Source organism: Sparus aurata, chromosome 7 (assembly GCF_900880675.1).
Source record: "Sparus aurata chromosome 7, fSpaAur1.1, whole genome shotgun sequence".
NCBI classification, from domain to species: domain Eukaryota; kingdom Metazoa; phylum Chordata; class Actinopteri; order Spariformes; family Sparidae; genus Sparus; species Sparus aurata.
Genome location: NC_044193.1, coordinates 13,640,556 through 13,665,137, shown reverse-complemented (window position 1 = coordinate 13,665,137; position 24,582 = coordinate 13,640,556). Strand labels below are relative to the sequence as shown.

The window sequence follows — 24,582 nt, the reverse complement described above, 5'->3', positions numbered from 1 at the left end:
TACCCTGAGTCCTAAACCATTTAAAGATGAGGAAATTGCACAGTGCGGTGTAATATTTTTGGTCACTGTCTTGTATTCAGTACGAAAGCCAAACTGTTATATTAGCCGAATCTCAAGAGGCTACGGCCCTTTTCAAATATTGCATGAATTTCTTCTCCGATTTCCATTCAGGGTATGGATTTTGTCAGGAGTAGATAAGGGTATTTATCTGAAACGACTCACAGATGTAGCACAAAAGACTTAAAGTCTAATACTGGCAGAACGATCGTCTATTCTACATAAAACTCACGGAAATGAAAAAAAAAAGAAAAGGAGAGCAAATGGAACACGCCCAGAGTCACGAGAACTGTTTTGGTTCACTAATTACAGTAATAACTCAACCAGAACTCTTCCATGTTGATGCTTTTCCTGTTTCTATTTCATACGATGTGTTTTGGTTGGATTGTATTTTTCTGCCGTGAGGCCAGTGTGATGACATTCAATGTTCTAAATGATCATAAACTAAAAAAGTGAGAGCTCCACAGATACAGTATCTATCATCTTTCCTTAACATCTGGACAGTGTGCTCGCAGACATCTGTTTAAAAACAGTGCCAGTCATTCCTGTGAAAAACGGTATTTCAGCACAGAGCCGTCTGCCAGAATAGACAGGGATTTAGAAATAGTTTCCTTTTCACTGTCTTCCTGCTTTTGAGAGGTGATAGTTTCTGGGGTGATGGGGTGGATCTTCGGCAGGAGGCTGAACACTTCAGCAGCTTCACACTCTGTAGATCTTTGAATCTGTGCAGCATAAATGGACCGAAGGAATCCCATCAAATTCCATACTTAAGAGCATACCGTGGCATAAGATGGAAGGAAATAAAGGACCATAACTCAAAAGTGTTTTGAAGGATCTTTTTGTTCGTCCTTTTGTCGACCATCTCCGCGGCCGTTTGAGCAGCTCCTGGGTCTGAAATCCTCTCATGTGTCTCTTTGCATACCGTGAAGCTGTGTGTTTTTCTTTCACACTGACCTGTAAATGAAGGGTAAATAAAGCAGGGTAAATGGAGCGTAGTCCACGCACAGGTGAGAGAGGACACTGCAAACCAACCATCGAAACTAAGAGGCCATTTCAAACATTGGCCTCTTCCTTCAAGTCTCTTCTCAGGGTCAGGCTTTGGCCAGCCATTAAGTTTTGGTCCTGTTGTTCATCACACGGAGCACAGAAAGGGTAAAACTGTGTTCCGGCCACAACAGTTGGTGACCCGATGTATTAGAACAACAGCAAACTTTTAGTTGTACCACAAGGAACTTTTAGCAGGTTACAGGAAATTCTCAATTTAACACCGATGCCTTTATATGACCTAAATAAGCGAGCAGGACCACGAGAAAGAAGATTTCTGTTTCTACGTAGTCGCATACTGAATTATACAAAACGTGAAATTCAAACTACCTTTCATGACGGGTTGCTGGGGAAGAACTGAGGAGTCTCACAGCCTGAGGAGGGAAGCTGCTCTGTAGTCTGATGGCACAGGACGGGAATGTTTACCATCGTTTTACTAGTTTTTCAATTCTACATCGCCCCTGTTTCTTTCACTCGCCTCCTAAACAAATGAATGTAATAGCCAGATCAAAATCTTAAACATATATACCGTTTTGTCCACAGGGGGCGCCAGAATGGAATAGAATTTCCTTGTAGGCGCTTTAAATAACTTAAGTGCTTGCAGAGGGGAAGAAGTAAAGTTTCACAGTTAAACTTTGAAGAACTTTAACAGACAAGTTTGTGTCCCTAACTTATTTTTAAACTATCTTGAGAGTGCTAACTTTTGATATACTGTGGAGTTCCAACCATCCAGGCTCTCCTTTTTGTATTCAGCAAGGACAAATGAAGCTCCTGCACATGAAATTACCAACTCAGCACTACCTATTTCTGGCCTATTGAGGATGTGCAAACGGTTTTGGCTGTGCCAGACTGTGGTGTAACCAGGCATCAACAGCAGACAAAAAACAAAACAACAACAAGATGTTTCCAGAAGGAGTTAAACATCAGAACTGTTATTATTTTCCTCGTTCGCTTTTTGTGATTTTGGTTTCTCCTAAAAAGTGTGACTGGGACAAGTCATGTAGGGACATAAAAACAGAACTTTGCCGCTTTAAACATAATCAACTCTCCCTGAAATGTGCGGAGATATTTTTAGGGCTCAGCACACATTAATTCAGACACTGACGCTCTCCTATTAAAGAAACTGAATTGATGAGTGTAATTCCCAGGAAAAACCTCCTGAAAGACACAGGAGGCAGTTATGCATGAATTCACGAACTACGCGCAAGTGCAGCAAGACATAAGCAGGGGGTCGGGGTGTGGATCGCAACTGAAGCTGTGGCTGGGATTTTTAATGACTGACCGCGGTGAGGCAAGGAGGAGGTCCATTGTGTCCAGATCTGCAGCGTCTTAGCTGGCTGCAGCCGCAGCCACGCACATGGCACCGCACACTGGGGCAGCGCTTTGATGTACAGCTGCTCCCGGAGCAGATGGAGACAGAAAAGGAAAGGGTAAAGAAATAAAATTGTTAAGGGATTAAAGAGACAAAAAAAATATTCTAAAAAAACTTAAAGATTGGAGAGAAAGGGGAAAAGACCCAGCAAGAGGATAATGAACAGAGCTGAAGCAGGATTAAGCAACAGAGCTTTTTTTGTTCATTGAATCTGGTTTGAGAGTGTGTGTTTATGTGTGTGTTTGTCTTCGTGTGTGTGGGAGAAAGACTGAAAAAGAAAGAATGAGCGAAACAGTCACCAAATCACATTAGCCCCCCACCACCACCGCCACCGCTTCTCTCCCTTGTGCAGAGCAGCCAGCCTGGAGTTGGGGTGGGATATGCAAATCCAGGCTGTCTGTCTGCCTGCCCCTTCAGAGGCAGCAGAGCAGCACGATGCTTCTTGCACACACACACCCTCACTCATGCAGAGTGCTGAGGACTTGGATGGTCGAGCCTAGTCAGCAGGTCTCACACACTATCGTGTGTGTGTGTGTGTGAGCTGAAACTTTCCTAGAGACACACTCTTCCCTCCTTCTTTCCTCTGTTCTGCTCTCCTATTTCTCCTTTCCCCCCTCCTCCAGCACACCTTTGTGTTGTTTTCCTTGCCCCTCTTCCTCTCCCCTCCCTCTTCAGCCTCACTAGTTCTCCCTCTGCTCTTGTCCTGTGTGCTCAGACTGTGGTTGGTGAGCGAGCTGAGAGCGTACCGCGGGGTGAGATGCTGCTGATGCTACAGCTGTTCGGGCTCCATGTATCCTTCAGGGCCCACTGAGGAAGACGAGACTGCACGTTGCGCCTCCGAGAAACCTACAACTTGCACTTTTTTCCCTCCAAGAATCTGGAACTAACTGAGCTTTTAAAGACTTAGAAGAAGAAAGAAATAACAATGAGGACCAAGTTGTGTCAACTGGTTGCACAGTTCTTTCTCCTAGAAGTGTTGCTCTCTGTGGTGGACAGCAAAGGAACTTTCTATGGAGGTCATGTCAACCCATTCTATGGAAACAGATACAACCTGTACAAGGCTGGACTCAACCCTCACTTTTCACCAAACAAGCCCATGACCCGTCACAAGTAAGTGCTCTGTTTTGGACATGTCACATTTCCCCCCCCCCCTTCCCACGCTGCTGGATGTTGCATCCAAAAAGTCATTCCAAGTAGCTTGAGTGCTTGCAAGCCGGACCCACCTCATACTGTATCTCCCCCGAGAAACACATGTCACCGGCGGGTTGTAGAAATATGGTTTTTGTTAGGGGCATCAGCTTCGGTAACAGATCCCTGAATTGACTCTCTGTTTCTTCTCTCTTACTCACCATCAGCCTCCTTTTTTTTTCTTGCGGTTCACACCTAAAACCATCTGTAGCTGGGGGATAAACATTATAGAGCAACAATGACATGCAGCGTTGCGAAAACAAAGCCGTCATTATGAGCTTTACGGCGCGGCGAGGGGGGGTGCTGAGTTGTTGACAAGAGTATTGATCCCTTGCAGCCGCTGTGCGTGTGTGTGTGTGTGTGTGTGGTGAGAGGGGGGGGCTCAATTAGAGGCAAGACTTACAGTACAGCTGGGCACCCGCTGCAAAGAAGGGAGTGGCACAACTCATTTCCAATCAATATATTCAAGCAGTAACACGGGAGTATCAGCGGATTTTGTGTCAAAATTGCTATGGAAAGTGTGTTTTTTTCCCTACCTAACGCTTCCAGTATCAACAAGTAGAGGTGGTGAATTTCCCTCTGTTTTATATTAGTGATGTGTGTAAAACAGCCGAACCGATTCTGTAAGGCCCACATTAGCCGAGAGAGAAATAAAAATCTCCACGCATGCTTTTTGCAAGCCATGAATCTGTGAGATGAAACAGAGCCATGCGGATATATTTTGCCTGGATGAAGACGGCTGATGTTTGGCCTGCAGGGTTCTTTTCCATTTTTTTTTCTCCCTTCCCCGTCTCTTTTGCTTGGCTTCCCCTGAGAGCCGTTATGTCTTTGGACAGCTCCCCAGCTACCTGCTGCTTCACTCAAACTGCCACAGAGCGCTGCTGACGACCCAGCCCTGCTTTAGTCTGCCCTGCGCCCTCACCTCCGGGGAAGAGGGCTCTTCAGCATCCCACAGCCCTGACTGCTACACCCACATTTACCTTTTCTTGTTTACAGGCAGCGGGTCATCACGGGTTTACTCTCCCAAGCCAAAAATGGCCACTTTTCTCACTTTTGATCAGTGTTACGGAAAATTTTATCTAATCCATTACCTATCTATCCACATTGCTCAATACTCGAACGACTACTAACTCAACTGGTCCTGTTTTTATTTTTCTTAAAGTTGGCCCTAAAGACCGCACGCAGCAGCACTCAAGGGTCGTAGAGTTTAAACACCGTCCAGCTCCAGTCTAACCAGGCGACTCCTGAGTTAGCAAGCCAGCAAAGAACACACTGAACGTAAACACGACCATCTTTGCGTTGCTGAGAGAACCTAAAATTGTTGAAGACACAGAGATCAGAAACTGTCATGCAGTTACTGAAGTTTAAAATTGTTATCCTCCTTTGCTTCCACAATTCAGATCAACACCATTCTTAATCCTTGCAGTACATTATTATTCAAAATCTATTATTGTATTTTCATCTCCTATTTCATTATTGGCTACTTGTTTTGAATCTTATTTGTGTCCCTTTATATTGCCCTCTTTGCCTTTTCTTAATTTCTCATATATCTAATGAAAAGCATTGTTTTGCATTGATGTTCTCCAAGCTGTATCATCAGTGGGTCCAAACTAATAGAAGAGATTTCCACACACTCAATAAAAAGTTCTACGCCAGCTTGCCTTGCAACCAAATTTGCAGAATAAATGTTGGCAGTCTACGCTTCTGCAAGTCATGGATATAACTTTACGTTTAATTTCCACTTGTGAGTTTTATGTTGTTACAATGCTGTGCTCATGGTCTGGTTAAGTTTCGGTGCAAAAACCCCGCGGTCAGAGCCTGGAAAATATCGCGTTCTGGCACAAACAGCCATTTTGGCTGATACGAACACAGCTGGAGATATCCCTTTGGTCTAGTTGAAAACATTTGGTTTTGTCGGCACAAAACACAGCTGAAGATGTTCGACATCTCGTCCAAAAAAATATTGACGTGGTTGATAAAATGTGAAAAAGCAGTCTCGGCAATCTTCTCATCCAGCTGTAGCTCTGCCACCATCCCCTCCACCTCCTGATGTGACAGTCGTGTCATTAACGTGTAACGTGAACATGATATGACATGTTTTGTACACATTTTGGCTCCCTGGCGTTGCCTTGCCCTTGCTGTACGCCCTGCGTCTTATTTTTCCTCATTTAGCACACTCGCTAATATTAAACATTGCTGATCATATCTACTATATGTGGGTGGCACGATGACAGACATCCATTTACTTTCTGACGGTCTTGATGACCGTAAAGATGTTCATTTAAATTCAACAACGCCAGTTTATGCCAAAGCCTAAATCCCACTGATAAATCAACCAGACATGGATTGTTCTATTCAAAACATGCTTCTCTTTAATAACAGATGGTCAGTAATTGCTTGTCGCTGGTAGCTTGTTATATTCCCCTCACATGTGTCTGTGTCCAACTATAGTGTTGACACAAGAGCTGCTGACCCACCTTGGACACAGTGGGCCCTGGGGACGTGTCAGTGTCAGACCACCACCACAGATATATGAGCTCAGTTGTTGTCAGCCTAACTGGTCAGTGAAAATAGAGACTTAAAAATAACATACGTGCCATGACGTGCGCGTGTGTGTCCGAGTGTGCACATATATGTGCGGGTCTATGTTTGTTTACTGTGAGGGCCTTCACCCGTGTGCTTTTACAGCTTGTAAAATGCAAACTCTTGTTTGTGACTGACCGCGCAGTCACGTGGACATAACACGCATGTTCTTCGGTGAGATTTTTAAAAAAATTCTCAGCTGTTGTTGGTGCACCACAGACTCCTTTTCGACATGATGAGTTATTATCCGTGTTTTGGCAGCAAAGCCAGCGTTTTGATTTCATAGTCATTCCTTTTACTCAGGGCAACCACTTGCTGTCCAGAGAATATATAGAGCCCTCTAGTCACTGACTGTGGCTCTTCAAACGGTACCTGTCACAGCTTTATTGTGTCGCTTGTATTATTTTACAGCTACAGCTGTGAATGGGTGGCTTAGTTTGGTTTTCATGATGGGCATTTTGGCCTGAGGCGTACATTTTAACATTTCATGACATTGAGAATTTTTTTCATGTCCAAGAGCAAAACTTCTTTTTCCTGATACCATCTTTCCAATATATCATGTGAACACAATCCTGATATAATTGTAAAAGTCACAAAGGGGGGAAGAGCAAACACAGAAATGTGTCTGTCATCCCACAAGCATCTCACACTGTCACACCATAACACATTACTATGACGCAGAATGCACAAGGGCAGGTGAAACCTAATCCGAGAGCCATATACCCATCACTGGGAAATGGGTTTTGTATAAATCAATTAGTATCCCAGCAGATGCCTTCACTGATCAGATTAGAGACATATCCGAGGGCTTTTCGGTGATGTATGGGACAGAGATCAAGGGGGAGAGGTCAGTGAGTTGGTAGAGGTTAGAGGTTATGGGTTGCTGTTGTAAGTTTGTGTTGAGTGTTCATTGGAGGACAAGAGTGGAGCCAGTCTCCTGCTAAGGGTCAAAGAAACTGGGCAGTGAATTCCCAAGATCCTTACCAACACATTTATCTAAGTAACTGTTTCTACTGACCTTTCTGCTGAAATGTTTGGGATTTGTTTCTAAACAGACACTGGACGGGAATGATCACATGGTGTCCTCAACGCACCAAATTCTGTAAATCCCTAAACTTAAATAACATTTTTAAAGAAATAGTTTGAGATGGGAAATATGTTTGTTTGCTTTCTTGCCCAGAGTTAGGGGAAAAGATTCATGTGGCTCCTTATGTCTGGTAAATGAACAGCTTGCAGCCAATCACCTTAGCTTAGCATAAAAAATACATAACATGTAAGCTTTAGAAATGTTGCTAGGCAGCTTTCTTCCAACCTTAGCTAGCGGCTTGTTTGCCTGCTAGCTGTCGCTTCATATTTACAAGGTACAAAAGGTACAAACATGACAAAGACATCAGGCTTCTCATGTAACTGTGCAAGAAAGCATATAAGAGTATTGTCCTAAAATGTTGATTTCTTTTTTTTTTTTTTTTTTTGGCTCTACATGTGTGAAGAGCCGCGCTTGATATTTGAACTCTGTCGCTTGGTGCAGCAGCTCACTCCCAAAGAAGAGGTGTGTTGGAGATCAATAGGTGGATTGTTGTGGCATCGGCAGTAAAGTTGGCAATGCACTGACCCATTATGTTGGGGAGGTTCACCAGTGGATTTACCAATCGCTCTACATTTGAAAACATTATCTGTCGTCATAAGCTTTGGCTTATGACCGAAAGAATGAGACTGCAGATACAAGCAGTGAAAAAAGCTGAGTTCTCGTAGGGACCTGGGCTCAGACAACAGAGTAAAGCCGGAGTCGCCAAAAGTCAGCTGAGGTGGTTCAGGCATCTAATCAGGATCACCATCCATTGAGGGTTTGAGGACACCAGACCCAGAACACAGAGCAATATGAGAAGTTCAACATATTCTATCAGGATGCCTCAAGATTCACCACCTGCAGCTGGAAAGTATTGGGAGAGAGACGACTGAACTAGCTTGTTAAGCTGCTTCCATGGCAACCTGGCAAAATGGATGGATGGGTGGATGGATGGATGATGAGAACGTTGAGAAAGGCTCTGTTATTTGGCTTGATTGTTTCAAAATCTGTTTTGAGTAGCACTTGGTTATGTGATTTATTATATACTTATCAAGACTGCTTTGGTTTTGCCCAACATCCACAATGCACATTGCTGATGATTTAATTCCACAGCATAAACAGCAAACAACAAATCTTACTATTACACGTGAATACCCTTTTATTTCAAAAACACAGAGAGCTCTTCTTACTCAAAGAAGATTATGTGCTCTGGGAAATGCCTGAGGATAAGTTATTGTTGTGTTTTTCACTACTGGTGTTTGAGCCTCTTACTGTGGCTCAATTATAACACAAAGAAAAACACCATTAAGAATATGAACAGTCCAAAAAAGCAACGTATTAGTCGTACAAGTTATCACATTTTAACAACAATCTGAAAATAGGGTATAATAGGAATTAAAGATGCATTAATGTAAACAGTTTCAATATCTACCAGGTTTTATCACAGCCGAAGTTTATAATGGAATAGTCAGTGTCTGAGGGTGACGGTGGCCCCACCCGAAACACACATGTGTGAAGGTGCGGTGCTAGCGAGGGGCGATAATGAAGGGAAAAATAGATGTAGTATAAAGTGGTTCATTCATACATTCATCCATTCACCCAGGTGACTTGGGTTCGAGTCCTGTGTGAGGCAATAGGCAAAGGTGAGTGTCTTCAGGAAGTTATCTTGACAGTTATCTTAAGCAAAACCATGATCTTTCCCTCAACTTAACCAAGGACTTCTGGTGCCTTTATTTTGAAAGTGTAAGTGGATAGTATGTCTCTTTGTTGGTAATGAACAGGTTTTCAACAAAACTTGGGACGGAGGATGTAGACCCAGACCCAGAATAGCCCCAGTTAACTTTTGGTGCTGATCTGGATAAAGGAATGTGTCCAGGAATGTTTTCTCATTTTCTTTAACATTGGGGGATAGAGCTTTCTGAGGGAATAATGCATAGATCCTGATGCCAAAAATCAGCCGCATTTAGGCAGGTGAGTACAACATTGGGACTGTAGGTCTTGGCGGAGGTATGCACTCTACTGAGGTCCATTCTAGTTGCCACAGAATGAGGCCATGTTGTTTTCAATAGAAGCCAAATGTGATGGTGACTCTTTGGATTGGTGGGTTTGTTGTGCGGTTTGGGGGGGCTATAGTAAGGATTAGGGGCCAATATCCAAGATTTTAGCACATGTAAAAGTAATAGTCTGCCTATAAGCTATAACAAGAGCTGGCAGTGAATGACAGCGTGATCCCTTCGGTCCTCGAGCTGGGAGTATCACATCTTTCCTTTAACCCTAATCAGTAGCCACATGAGCAATGTTAATCAACCCGGCACCATGGGGCCGCCAAGACGCGCCAGTTGGCTGGAAATAGGTTTCATTAAAAGCATATATGGAAAGAGATGGGCCCTAGAGGAGAGTTATTAGCCCACAGACACGGTTGTTAAAGGTCCTATTAAAGATTGCATGGTTTTCTATCTGGCCTACTCCAGTCATAAATCTGTCAGAGGCAACAGCAGTGGCCTGGGTTCAAACAGTCAGGAACCCTGCAGGTGAGAGAGGAGTAATGAGGAAGGTTAGCCCTTCAGTGCCGCAGCGTCAAAACTAGGATGAAGGCAAGGAAGGAAAAAGTGGTGGGCCGGAGGGCTGGAGACGTCAGGGCTGTGATGAGGCAACACAGAGTAAGGCTTCGAAGAAAATCAAAGGAGGAGGAGAGTATTAGAGACAGAGTCAAGAGCAGGATTTGCATGCTTAGATAAGTAAACAGAGATTACCTTCAACTTGCAGATTTTGCAGAAAAAAAGGAAGGAGCGGTATGAGAAAAGGGGGATTGAAAGGTAAGTTGTTTGGACCCAGCAGAGGGTGGAGATCTGGCAGGAATAATATTTGCCGAAAAGGCTCTGCATGAGAATCTGAGATGGGAATTCTGCTTTCCCCCTGGGAGGCTGTGAAGCGATTTAGGAACGGTAATGCTATACTGGAAATATTTACGGTGGGACCAGACCAGCAGTCAAGAAATGACTCGCAATGACAGAAAAAAAGACGATATTTTGGTGTTAAAAGGGGGGAAGCAATCAGAAAGTGAGAGTGGAAGGAAAATGAGGCAAAATAAATAGTAAGCGTGACTTTCCTGTCATGGTGAAGGGAGGTGAAGACTGTTTCGATATTGTTTTGGGAGGAAGAGAGGCCACATGACAGTGGGAGGTGCACAAGAGAGTTCAATACACTGATGATTTGAGTCAGTATGGAGTCAGCTGGGGTTGGGTGGTTCCTGTGAGGGTGTGGATAAACTGGAGGCTTTTTATTTTGACTGTTTTCCTGCTGTTTTAGTAGGATCTAACTTGTAAGTTAAGTTCACACACGTTAATGAGTCAGTAATGGGTGGAATATAACCAGACATGTCTTAAATTAAATGTACAGCAACTTTAGAGTAATTTGCAGAAAGTTGATCTGCATTTTTTGACTTTTAGTGGATCTGTACCATGAAAAAGTCGAATGCATCAGGCAACATTTGACTCAGACCTAGGTTGATCAGTATCCTTCAAGGCCTAATTTTGTTTGAACCTTCTTACCAGATGAGTGCAGTGTGAAGACAATAGACACATTAGACACTGTTCAGTCAAAGAAGACATACTTAGCATGCTGACATTGGCAGTTAGCTCAAGGCACCACTTTACCAAAGTATAGCCTCACAGAGCAGCCAGCAGGGATGTTGGCTCTTTGTCCTGTTGGGATTTATTATGTATGTCGGCAACCTCCTCTTCCTCTGACCCTCTTCGCTATTCCTCAGCGGCTCTCGCTCAGGTCCTCTGACCAGATGCTGTCTTTTGCCTGTCCTGGGGGCAAAGTTCATTTCAAGGCTCATTCTGCCTTTGCTGTTGCTGACCCAAAGCTAAAGAAAAGTTCAACTGCACTCAGCGTTGTCTTGAAACAGTTCGTTTCTCTTTGACAGTTTAGTCAAATCGAGCTTCATGCTCCAGATATAATGATGCCTTGTATATATATTATGAAAACTGCAGTTGTGTTATGTTTTACTGTTACTGTTAATCATACTTATTGCAACTGCAAGCACCTACTGCAGCTGTGTGGTATGTGTCCCAAAGGTGGTTGCTTTTTAAACGTGAGCCATAAATAAAGTTGATTTGCCCTAAGTGACTTTTACTGTCAGGCACTTACTGAGTTGTCCCATCTGTCACCAACAAGTGCTAAAACAAACATCAGTAAGTATTTATACTTTTTAAAAGCAGTCTCCTTGTGCCACATTGGCTGAGAGATGAGGTGTGAAAATAGCTCAGAGAAGGTCAGCAATGCCATCTCTCTGTTCCTCCCACCTCTCTGTACTCCTCTGGATCAGGACTTCTCATTCTTGTTTCTCCCCTGAGATGTCCAGCTTAGAGCAGTCTTGACATAGCTGAGACAATTGCAAACACAAAATTTGGCACTCTTCTGTTCACATATGACCACTCACACATCAGGGGCTCATATTTCCAGCAATAAAGACAGTGTAATCCTCGTCCCGCAGAGTTGTGTGGTCTCTATGGACGTGAGACAAAGGGGCCAAGAGCTTCATTGTGCGTGTATATCGTCGTGCGCATGTGTGTCTGTGCAGCTCACACACACCATCACTATCTCTCAAGTTGAAAGTCAGCATTCGTCCCATAAAAACATGTTTTTACACAGCAGAGGAGGTGACCTGCTGCTGCCCTGACCGACAATGCGGCGCAGAGGGGACCGGATTTATCTCAGCACTCGACTTCGATTCTCACAAAGCCAGAGCCCGTCTGTCCGTTAGACAGTGAGGATAAAGTATCACTCTCAGGCCCAAATGACATTGACAGATCTGTGAAAACAGGCAGAGTAGACTGGGGGACAAGGAGACAGAAACAGAGACCAGGAGAACGTTTTTTTTTTTTCATCCCTTGTACATCTGGATTCCTGCACTTTTCAGACATTGTGTGTGAATCTGAAGGCCATTGGCTCCCCTCCCCAGATGTGCACCTGACAAACAAATCGGTGAACATGGTCACTTGTCAGCCCACTGATCAGCCCTACGTGTAACGTGAGAGGCGTCACACACTAACCGTACTGCATACACAGACATGCTGGTGGATTCTGCTCTCCATCAGCTGTCAAACGACTTGTATGCATATAGCAGCTTTTTAACTCTCTCACACACAAAAAATAACAAAGTCATAAAGCTCCCTGTTGCAGCCAATAAATCTGTCATTTATGAGAAGGAAACCATATCCATTTAACACTATTAAATTTTTACAATATAAGATTTCAACCGCTCACCTCAGTGCCGATATTCTCTGGATGACGGTATCGTCAGATTTTCTTTGCTCCAGAAATCTCTATTACCATGTGAATGTGATCTAGTGCAAAAATATATTTGTGCCAGAGAAAAAAATAAAGAAGAATGTAATTTATTTTGGTGCTCTGTGGTTTATAGGAGCAGCAGATGAGAGCAGAGGGAATGACCAGTGTTGACCTCCCCTCTCAGGAATCGTAAAAAACAAAGAGCCTGCAGGTGGGGCGGCGGCAGAAGAAAAATGCATGAAAGCAAAATTATTAGCAGCGTTGTTGCATCAGCGGACTGAGCAGGCAAACAGGACATGAGTTTGTTGAGTTTTTCATGAGAGGAAATTGTGCCAGAAGTTATAATGCAGCAGAACTTGTGCTGTCAGACATCTTCATTTCCTTCTCAAAAATGTCAATGTGAAAATCATTATTTAATATGTGATTTTGATGTATTTAATTTGCATGTGATCTAAGATTTTAACATGTGAAAATAAAAAAATATACCAAGTAAACTTGACATTTTCAACCATGATTTAAAAAAATTCTGCATGAGAAATTGACATCCCCACGTGTGAAATTTACCGTTCACCAAGAAAGTTACTTTTTTAAATATTCTGTCACCTCTCCATTTTTTGTACATGTCTCTGAGAAGGATGAGGCACAGCCATATAGGAGACTACACACTGTACAGTGCCAGAAACCGGTTATGAGAACATAAAGGGGACAAGGTGTAGGGGGAAAAAAAGGGGGTGGGGGGGTCATAAATCGAAGGAAATATGGGAGAATTGTGACCCTGCAAGGAAACTCGGAGAGGGCAATATAAAATGGGTGTCTGCTTAAGTATGTTTTTAAAAAAAAATAAAAATGTGGATTAACACTGCACATGAAATCACGCAAAGGAAAAACAAAAAAACACGCATTTTCATGGTTTTGGCTACTTTTTACATGTGAACTAAAAATGTCCTGTGAAAATAAAGTAATACATGAAAAAAATGTTTCCAGCCAAGATTTTTGCACTCTTTTTCATGCCTCTATAATCTGCAGCAACCAGCAAATTGCCCGTGTGAGTTTAAAGTGCTTTACGAACTCCCATCATACCACATCAGTTCAGGTCATAACCGCCACTTCCTTAACAACGCATGACCTAGCAGCAGGTTGTCAGGCTGGTATGAAAGGAGCTCTGTCATTCTGACTCCTGCCCTTTTCCTTCCACTACTATTAACATATGTCAACACAGGGAGAGTGGTGACACACTCACACACACACACACACACTTAGAAACACTGTCAACAGAGTCAGCGATTTGCAGAAAGCAGCAGCAGTCCCGCGGTTTCTCACACAGTCTGGCCCTCTGAACCTGTTAACTTGGCATGTAGACCCTCCTCGGCCCCCGTGTCCCTCCCTGCTCCTCCAAACGCTTCTATTTGTCCTGAAACAGCTGTGGAGCAATGTTAAGTACTGCATGTGTTGCTAAATGCTCCCCTCTGAATGTAAGAAATGCTTCACATGTGAGCCTAAAGAGCGCAGATCATCATTTCCTGTGTTGCACGGAGGCCGGGGGAACATTTAGCAGTTGCTGTGGCTGCACTGGCAGTCAATTGCGGGAAGAAGAGAAGAGAGGGTCCAGCTCCAGCATGATGCAACAACTGCTCAAAGTGGTTATAGTGAAGTTATTATGTGTTGGATTCAGGATACATCCAAACACTTACGGGATTGAAAACAGTCTCAGTAACTGTCGGCATTGGACGATTTTGATCTCAGTGTTATTAATTTTAAATCAATGACACACCAATACGAAATCTGGTTTGAGTTGGTAGAGAAGTTGCTGCATTACCATTTCGAAAAAGACGGAAACAAAAGACAATCTATCCTGACAAGACTCAGCAAAAATCTTCTGTCATCATTCTGCCTAATGCTGGAAGTATCCATAAATGTGTGGTTTTTAATGCTTAACAGTATCCAAAGGCAACATAAATCCCCTCTGTGAGAACCCTTTTAAAGCTTGTAGGATTGTAGTTTGACATGAATAAATCTTATCTGAGGCATCTGTTTACACATGCAGACATCCTATTATTTCAATATCACTGTGCATGACTGGTGTTTCAAGGCTGCTTATTAAAATCAAAGAAAGGAAGCAGCAATGAGAAACTACAGTTAAACTTCTACTGAGGAGTGTAATAAAAGCACTTCTCAAGATGACAGACTAAATAATCAAACAAGTAAACAGTTCTGTAAAGCTTCCACACATAATGACAGCAGTGCTTTAAAGGGAAAAAGGCTTTTTTGTTTGCTTGAATTTATTATGGTCATTTATATATTGCTTTTATGATTAATACATCTAAATGATAATGACGCGGACCCTTCCTGAGTTCAATACACGCTGGGATTCGCTGCAATCTTACATAGTCTGGTATGACCAGTAGCTTATGGTGGCTAATGTAAGCTAATTTTAGGTTGATATTTTCGTGTGACTGATGATGAGTGAGTGAGCTGGTGTGCTAAACAATATTTTAGTATCCAGGGTCATTTGCGGCAAGAGAGGTTGCTGTTCTTACTTTAATACACCTAGTTTGTCAGGGACAGAGCAAAATTCGAAGGTTGCTGTCATTTTAAAGAGATACGTATTGCATTGTTGATATATCAGTGCTGTAACTTGTTCGACTCTAATGCCACTCTACTGTCCCCACAGAAACCACTGTGCCTACGTGGTCCAAAAGAACATCACATGCACCATGCAGGACGGAGTGGCCACCTATGTGAAGGCTGAGTACACCACCAAGTGCATCTGGGGTCAGAAGTGTCCTGTTGTCATGTAAGCGTTTCAAACAATGCAATGAATGAGTTCACTTCAACTTCAAACTTTTAACCTTTCAGTCTGAGTCCTAAGGAGTTTGAAAGAAGTGTACAATCTGCAAATGTTGTTTCACATTCAGTGAATTGCAGCATGGAGAAAAATGTAGAATATACCCTATATCAATGCTGCCCTCTAGTGCTCAAAATATGTGCTGTCTGTGTAATGCAGGTCCTCAGCTGTGTGCACATCTGTGTTGTAGTCAAACCTCTTCTGCAGAGAGAAATGCCACTGGGGAGAAATTATGTTTGTTCAGTTTGGATAAAAAAAATAAAAGACTGATTAAAAGTTCAAATGACACCGGCTACTGTGAGCAGCCTTTTATTTATCAGTCCATATAAAATTCTGAAGAGCTCCTCCTCTTTTATTGATTATCCTGGGTTGGATTTGGTTTTGCTTCTTTCCCGTCATCCTACCTTAATGAAATTAGAACAACAAAATCAGAATAGAATAGCTAATTTATGTATCATGATACAAATAAATTACAATTTAACCTTTAATTTATCTGCTGCATATGCAAGTGTGCATCCATGCACAACCGCGTGTGTATGTGTGTGTATGTGTGTAGACATGTCTTACTTATGTTGTGGGGACATCTGTTTACACAGTCACATTGCGGGGACCAACCTACCTTTTGGGGCACTTCAAATTATTTACATTGTTAATATTTCATTTTTAGGGGGGAGACTTGCTTTAAGGTAAAGTTAAGACGAAGTTTAACTTGTGGTTAGGATAAAGGTTAGGATTAGGGCTTGGCAAATAGTGATTACACTAGCGGTTAGGGTATAGTTGCAGGAATTTGATGTAAATCAATGTAATTCCCTCTGAAGTGATGACAACTGTGTGAGTATGTGTCTGTGTGTATGTTGGAGAAAAGAGGGTATAAATTCACATTTGTAGGTAAATCAATCTCAGACAAGATAACTGACGTTGGATGCTAACCCTGGTTTAATCATGTTATGGCTCATCGTTTAGGTTACACTTTATGTTAATCTCCTAATCTCCCTCTTATCCATGTTTAATCCCAGTGAAAAAATACCTTCATCCCTTTATCTCTGCTCTGCATCTCCCATCTTCCCATCATCTGTCCTGGCTCTTATTTAATAAAAACAAGCACAACACTTCTGACAGAATCAAGGAGATGACAACTGTCAATTGTTAACATGTTATCCTTCATGTCTCCTTTAGGTACAGGACATTCTTCAAGCCAAAATATAAGGTGGGTTATAAAACAGTGACTGAGCTGGAGTGGAGATGTTGTCCAGGCTATTCTGGAGAAAACTGCCATGATGGACCCACATCGCTACCTGACGTCATGATGCCACCTTTCAAAGGTGGAGGTTTGCCCCATCGTCCAGGAACGAAGGGTTTCCCGCACGGCCCTAGACCCCCTGTGGTACAGAGGCCTGGAGGAGGCCAGCTGGAGCCTGGCAGACCATTTCCAAGTGTGCCTGACCACAGGCCAATACCCACAGGACAGCTTCCTGCTGGGAATGGAAAGCCAAATTATGGTGAGAGCAAAAAGCAACCAATTTACTGTAAAGGCCCAGGGTTAAGACTTTCTCTACTGCTGTTTGCATGCATCTGAACAACCTTTTTTTTGCTCTTTCTCCCTTTAAACCCCCCAGTGTAACATTAATAATCTTTTCTGCTAGCAGACTTTCTCACAAAATCTTCTTTTCTGTTGGAAACGAACAGGAAACAGATTTGGGGTATCAGGAGTTACTGGTGAACGTTTGGACCGTATGGAGGAGGACATGCGTCGCCTCACACAGGGTCTAGATACTCTCAACGGGATGGTGGCTGGCCTTGAGGAGCGATTGCGCACATCTCTGCGAGAAGACACTAACAAAATCCTGGTGTCTTTGCTGCCCAACCCTCCCCGTGTACCGGACTCTTCAGTGGGATTTGGCGTGATCCCAGATGGGACTCCTGATGGACTGGAAGGAGGAGAAACCTTCACTGGTTTTGGAGACTTAGTAGGGAGGGTGACAGAAGTGAGGGATGAGCTGCGAGCCAAAACGCACATCTTAGAGGAGATTCAGGTATTGTACAAAGATTAGTTGTCACAGTTTCTTAACAGATTGATCTGATATAAATTTTTGTTCTCCTTCCTTTAGTAATACAACTTTTTTCTTTTTCTCACTTCTGTGTGTCCTTAGGGGATGGTCCTAGGCCATGATGGCCAGCTAAAGAAGCTGTTGGAAGGAGCTATAGGCAGGCCCATTCCTGGCCCCAGTTCAACTACTCATCTGGACGAGATCCTGGACGTAAAACTGGCTGGAGTGCGGGCTGAGATCCTTGATGGCTTTGAGCGCCGTCTGACCGGTCTGGAGAGCCACTGTGACTCAAAGATTGGGGAGGTGCAACAGCAATGCCACAGGGATCACATGGATGGTCAGGCACAGATGCAGCAGTCTCTGGATGGAAGAGAGACTGGGATCAGGGAGGAGTTGGGCTCTTTGCAGGCTCAGATCCAGGGCCTGACTCTCACTGAGAGCTGCTGTGGACAGGTACATGGATATGTTTGGAATTTGATCAGCATACGCATCCAGTTTAAAGAGTGAACAGAACAGAAGTCAATGTTTCTGCTGTAGAAGTAGTCCTGATTTTAAACATTGGTTTTAGTAAGGATTAAATAAATTAGATATAACATGTCAATTGATCAACTTTAGAGGTGCTGGTAGGCAGTTTTTGTTACTTTTGGACAAAAATCTCAGTAAGTGATTCCAGCTTACAGTCTTTAAACTAGGCTAACTAGTCTCCTAACTATAGCTTCATATGTATTGCACACGCACAAGAGAGGTAGCAGTGTTCCCGTCTTGGCAGTATATGAACAAATAATCTCTGCATTGTAATCCTGTACAACTGGAAACTACCTAATAAGTTATTGTTTACTGCAGGTGAACAGTCTGTCCCACCGTGTGCTGCTGCTCGAGGAGTCTGTTAAAGGTTTGACAGAATCTCAGAGACAACTCCAGACTGCCCTCACTGACCAGAGCATACATGTAGACACATTGATCGTGACCCGCCTGGTGGACATAGAGGGTCGCCTCAATGCCACAGAAGGTGGAATTGATGGAACCACAGGGCTTCCTGGTGGTCTTGATGGCTTCAAGACCATGCTGGAGGACAAGCTGAAGACCCTGGAGGAGAGAGTGTTTGTGGCCGTTGAGGAGCTAAGTAATGCCACTGCTCCGGCACTCCTGGAGGGTCAGGTGGTCCCGGCACTGGAGACAGAGATCGAGTCTGTGAGGAGGAGAGTGGAGGGAGACCTGGATGGCATTCAGAAACAGTTAATAGATCTGGAGCTCCTTTGCACCTCTTCATGCTCACCATCTACCCCACCAGCAGGGGGTGTCAGCATCACTGAAGTAGAGGAGGATTGTGATGGTATGGAGAAGAAGGTGACCGACCGCCTGGACACCCATTCTAACCAGCTGGACCGCCTAAACAACACCCTGCAGAACCTGCTGTTCCGTATCGCCCAGGAGGAGTCGGAGGGCATCGTTCAGGGAGAGATTACCCTGCTGAAGGTCAACATCAACTCGGTGAACCGCACTCTGAAGGGCCTGAAGGACTCTATTGGCTTCATTGCAAGTGAGGTGGGCCATGCTAACAGCACATGGGAGCAGAGAGAGAACCAGCTACTCAACCAGGTACAAGGAATCACCAAACTGGTGGGGCACCAAGCCTCCCTCCTGGGGGCCGGGGAGAGGCGGCTGGCCCAGCTGAAGGGAGAGCTAGCGGCTTTGAAGAGACGTCTGTCTGGGGAGATCCAGGGCTGCCGGAGCACAGCGATAGAAGTACACAAGGAAGTAAAGGACGTTGATAGCAGGGTCAGCCGGGTTGAGGGGCAATGCAGCACCCTGGGGGAGCTAGCAGAGCACCTGGAGAGGATCAGGGCAGAGCTTGAGAGGCACTCAGACTCTTACCTGGCCCAGGTGAATGGAACCCTCGCCAGCCATTCAGAACAGCTAGCTGAGCTGAAAGATGAGGTCAAAGACTGCACAGGCAAGGAAGAAGCCAACCAAAAATAAGACCAGTAGCATTTGAGTTACAGAATTTTAAAAAAAGAGACTCATGTGTGCTTCTCTTTAGGCTCAAGTGACTTCCTCTGCCTCTTTTCTCTTTTTCAAATACAATCTGCACAGATGCAACATAACTGGAAAGGTGAAGTCATGTCTCATAAGCTCCCAACCCCAGTGCCTTCTGATGTCCTGGGTATTTAGTTTAGTGAAGTGAGGAAGTCACAGAATACAAAGACACACATTTGGTTGTATAGCTGGGCAATATTTTCCCTTGAGATTTTATTCTATAGGGCATTTGTTTTATTTCTCTGATCATGATTGTTTTGTGTTATCATTTTACCTTTTTTTAACTTATATGAAGTGACTGCATTGTTACAATGTTAAGCTGTTTGTATTAGAGAAATGATAATAAAACAAAGTGGATGATATAGGACTAATACGCTGCTATGGGTTTCTACTGACCAAGCACATCATCCCCTGTGTGGACACTTGTCTGGTCTGAAAAAAATACTGTATGTCATCTTGGTGCTATTTACATTTTTTGTAAACTTGTTTTACACATGTTTAAAAGTGATATGTATTTCTGCTTCGACATTTGTCTTTGTTTCCTGCTGCATTGCTCCAAGATGCAGATAAGTTCCAAAAGTCACCACTGGGTGACAGTAAGAACACATGACAAGGCAGGGTAGATGTAAATAGTAGATGAAATAAAACACTGGAGGGTGGCAGTGTTCCTTAGACACAATTTGCAAAATGTAGGCCTTTTTTTCTTCTTTTTTTTCTAAAATAATGTAGGTTCTTACAGTATATTCTGAAAAAGACGATTGACAATTCAAAACAACTTTATTTATCCCTGTTAAAAGAATTTTATATTAGAGCTCACCTGTGGAGTACAGTATTACGGCGTTATTTCTTTCTGGGTGGGTACCAATCTCACATGTTTTTGTGTTTTATTTAATGAGCAATAATCACTCAAATCTTTTTGTCAACAAATACAAACAAATATGAGAGAAAATGATATAACATTATTAATAACAAGTCTAAATCAATCCAATGCAAAACGTTTAAAACGTGAATTGACAGTAAATACATCAGACATTATAGACCTGTATAAATGTACTCTTGAGCCATAATTTAACATCACCAGATCTAGGATCTGCATCAAATTGTACTCACTCACAGGTGACAGACCTTTTTATCAAGGTCCATGTATCCTTCCCTGAGATGTTAATGAAAACTATGAAAAACACCCTATTTCGCGATGTTAAAGAAAGTGAGGAAATATTCCTGGATCGGTCCTTTAACTGGATCTGCACCAAAAGTTAATGGGGTCTACTCTGGGCCGAAACCCATGCTAAATTGAAGTATCGTGGAAATCCGCTCTGTAGTTTGTGTAATCCTGTCCAGAAACCAACATTCACATTTACATTTTTACATTTAAGAGCATTTAGCAGATGCTTTTTTCCAAAGCGACTTACAGTAATTCATACAGACTAACAGACAATGGACGAATGTGGATACGGCCTCCTTGGCAGAGATAATAAGCTACACTACACTGCAACATTTTTTATCATACTTTATGTTGATGACAGTGGTAACTAAAGATGGTCCAGCAGTTAAAGTTCACTTGCTTAGATATCATCAGGAAGGTTGGATATGCTTCTTGATTTACAAGGTCACATAAAGAACTCAGATCCCCCTGTGTCAATACAATAATCTCTAAACCAAACTTTAAATTATTGTCCAGACCATTTTTTATCCTTCACCAACAGGTTATAGAACCAAGGAATAAAAAAGGGCAGTAAAAAAGTTTAGGAAAATGACTAGAGATAGCTGAACTGATTGGAAAATATATGAGCTTTCAAGAGACCTAAACTCTTTGTTGGCCATTGTTGACAATAGGTAATTTATGGGCAAAACAAATGGCAGGTCACAGTGTTAACCTGAAACTAAGGGACTTATAAAAGCAGTGAAAGCTGCATCACATTTATTTCCCTCAATTTCTGTTATCACGGATTTAGGACAGCCAACAGATTAAGAATTCTGACTAAGCCTGTAGTCAGGTTGCACTGTCTGCAGCTTTCACAGAGTATCAGCACATAATTTAAGAAAGCAACATCTCTCACTGATTAACTGGCTGTCAGCATGTAATGGGAACAAGAAATGTACCATTAATATATGCTGTGCAGCATATTGGCTGCAAGAAGCTGAGGTGTGACTGCACAGAGTAAGCAGTTTTGTAGAGAAATTCATTTTTGTTCAAAAACTCCTGACTTTACCAAAGTAACGCATAAAGGAAATGGCCCTCGTGTGGAGAAAATGTAATTGAAAAAGCATGAATTCATCTTCCTGAAGTTGCAAACTGGACCAGCTCACAAGACTCACCGGTCACATGAGGCAGTCAGATGGTAAGGTGAGGTCATTAGGTGAAAGTGTGGGGGATCATAGTGTTTATAGAGTCAGAGGGGTGGGTGAGACTCTGTGATAATGAATGAAGCAGAGTCAAACGAGCTGTAAAAATGAGTTGAGCTTGCACCGCTGAAGCCCCGTCAGCAGGTCTTCTACACAGCATCAGCACATAGCTGTTAAAGACAACATCTCATAGCAACCAGAACAGGATGAAGCAATTGCAGCATAATAAAAACCAGAGGCTAGACGTAAAAATAAAAAATGCTGGAGGGGGAATACAGAGCGGATGGAGAGGGCGGACGTTACACAGGCGGAGGCAAATATTAGTGTAGTGAGAAACAGAACTTTCTGAGCGATGATAGTGAGAGGATAAATGAGGAATTAAAAAACAACAAATAGTACATTGAGATGGTGAAAGGAGCAGACACAATGGACGATTGTGTGGCTGTGACAGTAAGCTGAGAGGATGAGCCTGGCCTCGCTGAAGTGGGATCCTCCAGCTGATAGACAGGGATGTGACAAGGGCAGGGCAGGCAGGAGAGTAAAGGGTGCACGTCGAGACGGGAGAGCACAGCGGTGTCAAGGAGGATGAGGAGTGTGAGGATCAGAGGCAGACGCCTTCACAACCTCCCCGTCCATCGGCTGTGTCCTTCGGAGATTGGCGGGCAGGAGTCACTACAGCATATGAAGGAGATGCACGCCTGCTCAGACACACGAGCACAAGTGGTTTGCTGCGACCAGGGCCAAACCGCAGCAGCGTGAGTTTGAAACCCCAGGGGCCTGACAGCAGCTGGATGCTCCGCCATCCCCTGGGAAAGCAGCACTACACAAACTGTCCTATGTGTGACCCAGGGAAGAAACATCAGAAGGGGGACGATGACGAGAGAGAAAAAGCATCAAAGAGGAGGGGGAGTGGGGTCGCCTTAACACTGGGTAATTCTCATACCTGACACCATGACAGTTATGTAACACAATGGCAACATTACAGATACATACGACATGCACACATGTGAACTGTGGCTTTCCCTCTTCCTCTGCATGCTTCTTGAAGCCCCATGAGGCACTGTTGTTCACAATTACTCAATCATCCAAATATGTGAGCATAGGCTTCTTATCGCACGACGTCAGCACATATATCACATATAAGGTACACGCAAAGCAAGAAAATCTGGGAATGCTGAAAGGCAGCAATTCTCAGCAAAGAGGAAGTGTGGATGAGAAGTGTGACTGTTCTCCGCACCACCGAAAGCTACACATTTACTTATTCAGCTTTTTCCTGATTTGCAGCTTCCAGTTTAAGGGACTGTACGGATACACGCACACGCGCAGAGGCAAAAGAGCCCACAAATGACATCAAAGCCGTTGGGAGGCGCAACACTCAAGGGGTGCGTGTGGATGAATTAATAACGTGTGTGTGTGTGTGTGTGTGTGTGTGTGTGTGTGTGCTGGCGTGTGTTGGATACACATGCCAAAACAGCTCTTGAGATCTCAAGAGCTGCCCTCTGTGTGTGTCTGACAGCTAAGTGACTCTGGCGTTAGCATACCAAAGCCTTGTGTTTCCCAGACTCCATTAAGATGTGGCTACTCCAGCCGGGCTCTGTGCCTCTGCCAAGGCTTTCACACACACACACACACACACACACACACACTGCGACTACTGTTACACAGCAGCTGAGAAGCAGAGGGCATTTCCCCGGGAGGATAAACAGGGGTGTTTGTGCGTATTTTCACATACGGTATAACGATGATTACAGCCCCGGCCATCTTCTCGTTACATTTGCCGTGAGGGAAGTGGCACAACAATGCATTTTAAACTCCAATACAGATATCCCGTTCCTTGCCACTTGGCATGTCCTTTTTCTGAGAGCGTGATTAAATTATCAGCTGTCACTTCATTTAACGAGCAGAGATGCGCAGTTAATGTGCTAAATGCCACAGGGCTGCAGCGGCTCTGATTCGATGAATCTTAAGTGACCTCTCTTCAAAGCGACTCATTCTGCTCCTAGTTTTTCTTCTATGGTTGACAGGCCGGACAATCCTAACAAGCATCATCTTTGTCTCAGGCTCCGGATGTGTATGTACACACACACACACACACACACACACACACAGAAACTGTCAGCGGAGCACTGACAATGACAAGAGTGAAAAGTGGGACTATTTAAAGAAGTGTGAGGAATCTGGCCCCCAAGATGATAGGATTTTGTTGCTGACTGTGGATCCAAGAGCCAAAAACACACAATAATCCTCCTGTCTGTAAGTGTTTAAGAGGGGACGTGATGCTCTCCATGTCCCTGCCTACACATAGGTATTCAGACTTCAGTACAAGGATATTTTTAGAGGACAATTTGTCCCATTATACAAAAGTTAACAAGATAAAGATTTCAATGTTTGCCCTCCTCCGGATCTTACAGTACCGCACAGGAAACAGAAAGTATCGGCAGCTGTTTGAAACTACAATGTAATACTCCCAGTGGAGCCCTTTCACTGGCAGCCCGCGCTCCGACTGCGGCCAGTTTGTGCTCTGCGTTTTTGGGTCATTAGTGAAGTGTGAACGAATTGTCCCCTTTACAGCAAGCGGTGCCTGAGTGCACGTTGACACTTGTGCAGCTGTATAACCACATTATTAGTCTCAACATGTAAAATGGAGAAACCAACCACACTGTGAGGGAGTGGCAGCGGTTCACTTAAAATAGATGGA

The 24,582-nt window shown here is 43.6% G+C and overlaps 1 protein-coding gene across 1 annotated transcript; it reads left to right on the top strand.

Moving 5' to 3' along the window:
• Positions 1 to 2,898: 2,898 nt before the first annotated feature.
• On the top strand, positions 2,899 to 20,064 carry emilin3b (elastin microfibril interfacer 3b). Its single transcript, XM_030421723.1, has 6 exons — positions 2,899 to 3,583; positions 15,280 to 15,402; positions 16,630 to 16,952; positions 17,140 to 17,486; positions 17,604 to 17,954; positions 18,345 to 20,064. Exons 1-6 carry the CDS (start codon positions 3,399 to 3,401, stop codon positions 19,479 to 19,481), a joined length of 2,466 nt encoding a protein of 821 aa, XP_030277583.1. The 5' UTR covers positions 2,899 to 3,398; the 3' UTR covers positions 19,482 to 20,064.
• Positions 20,065 to 24,582: the final 4,518 nt, after the last annotated feature.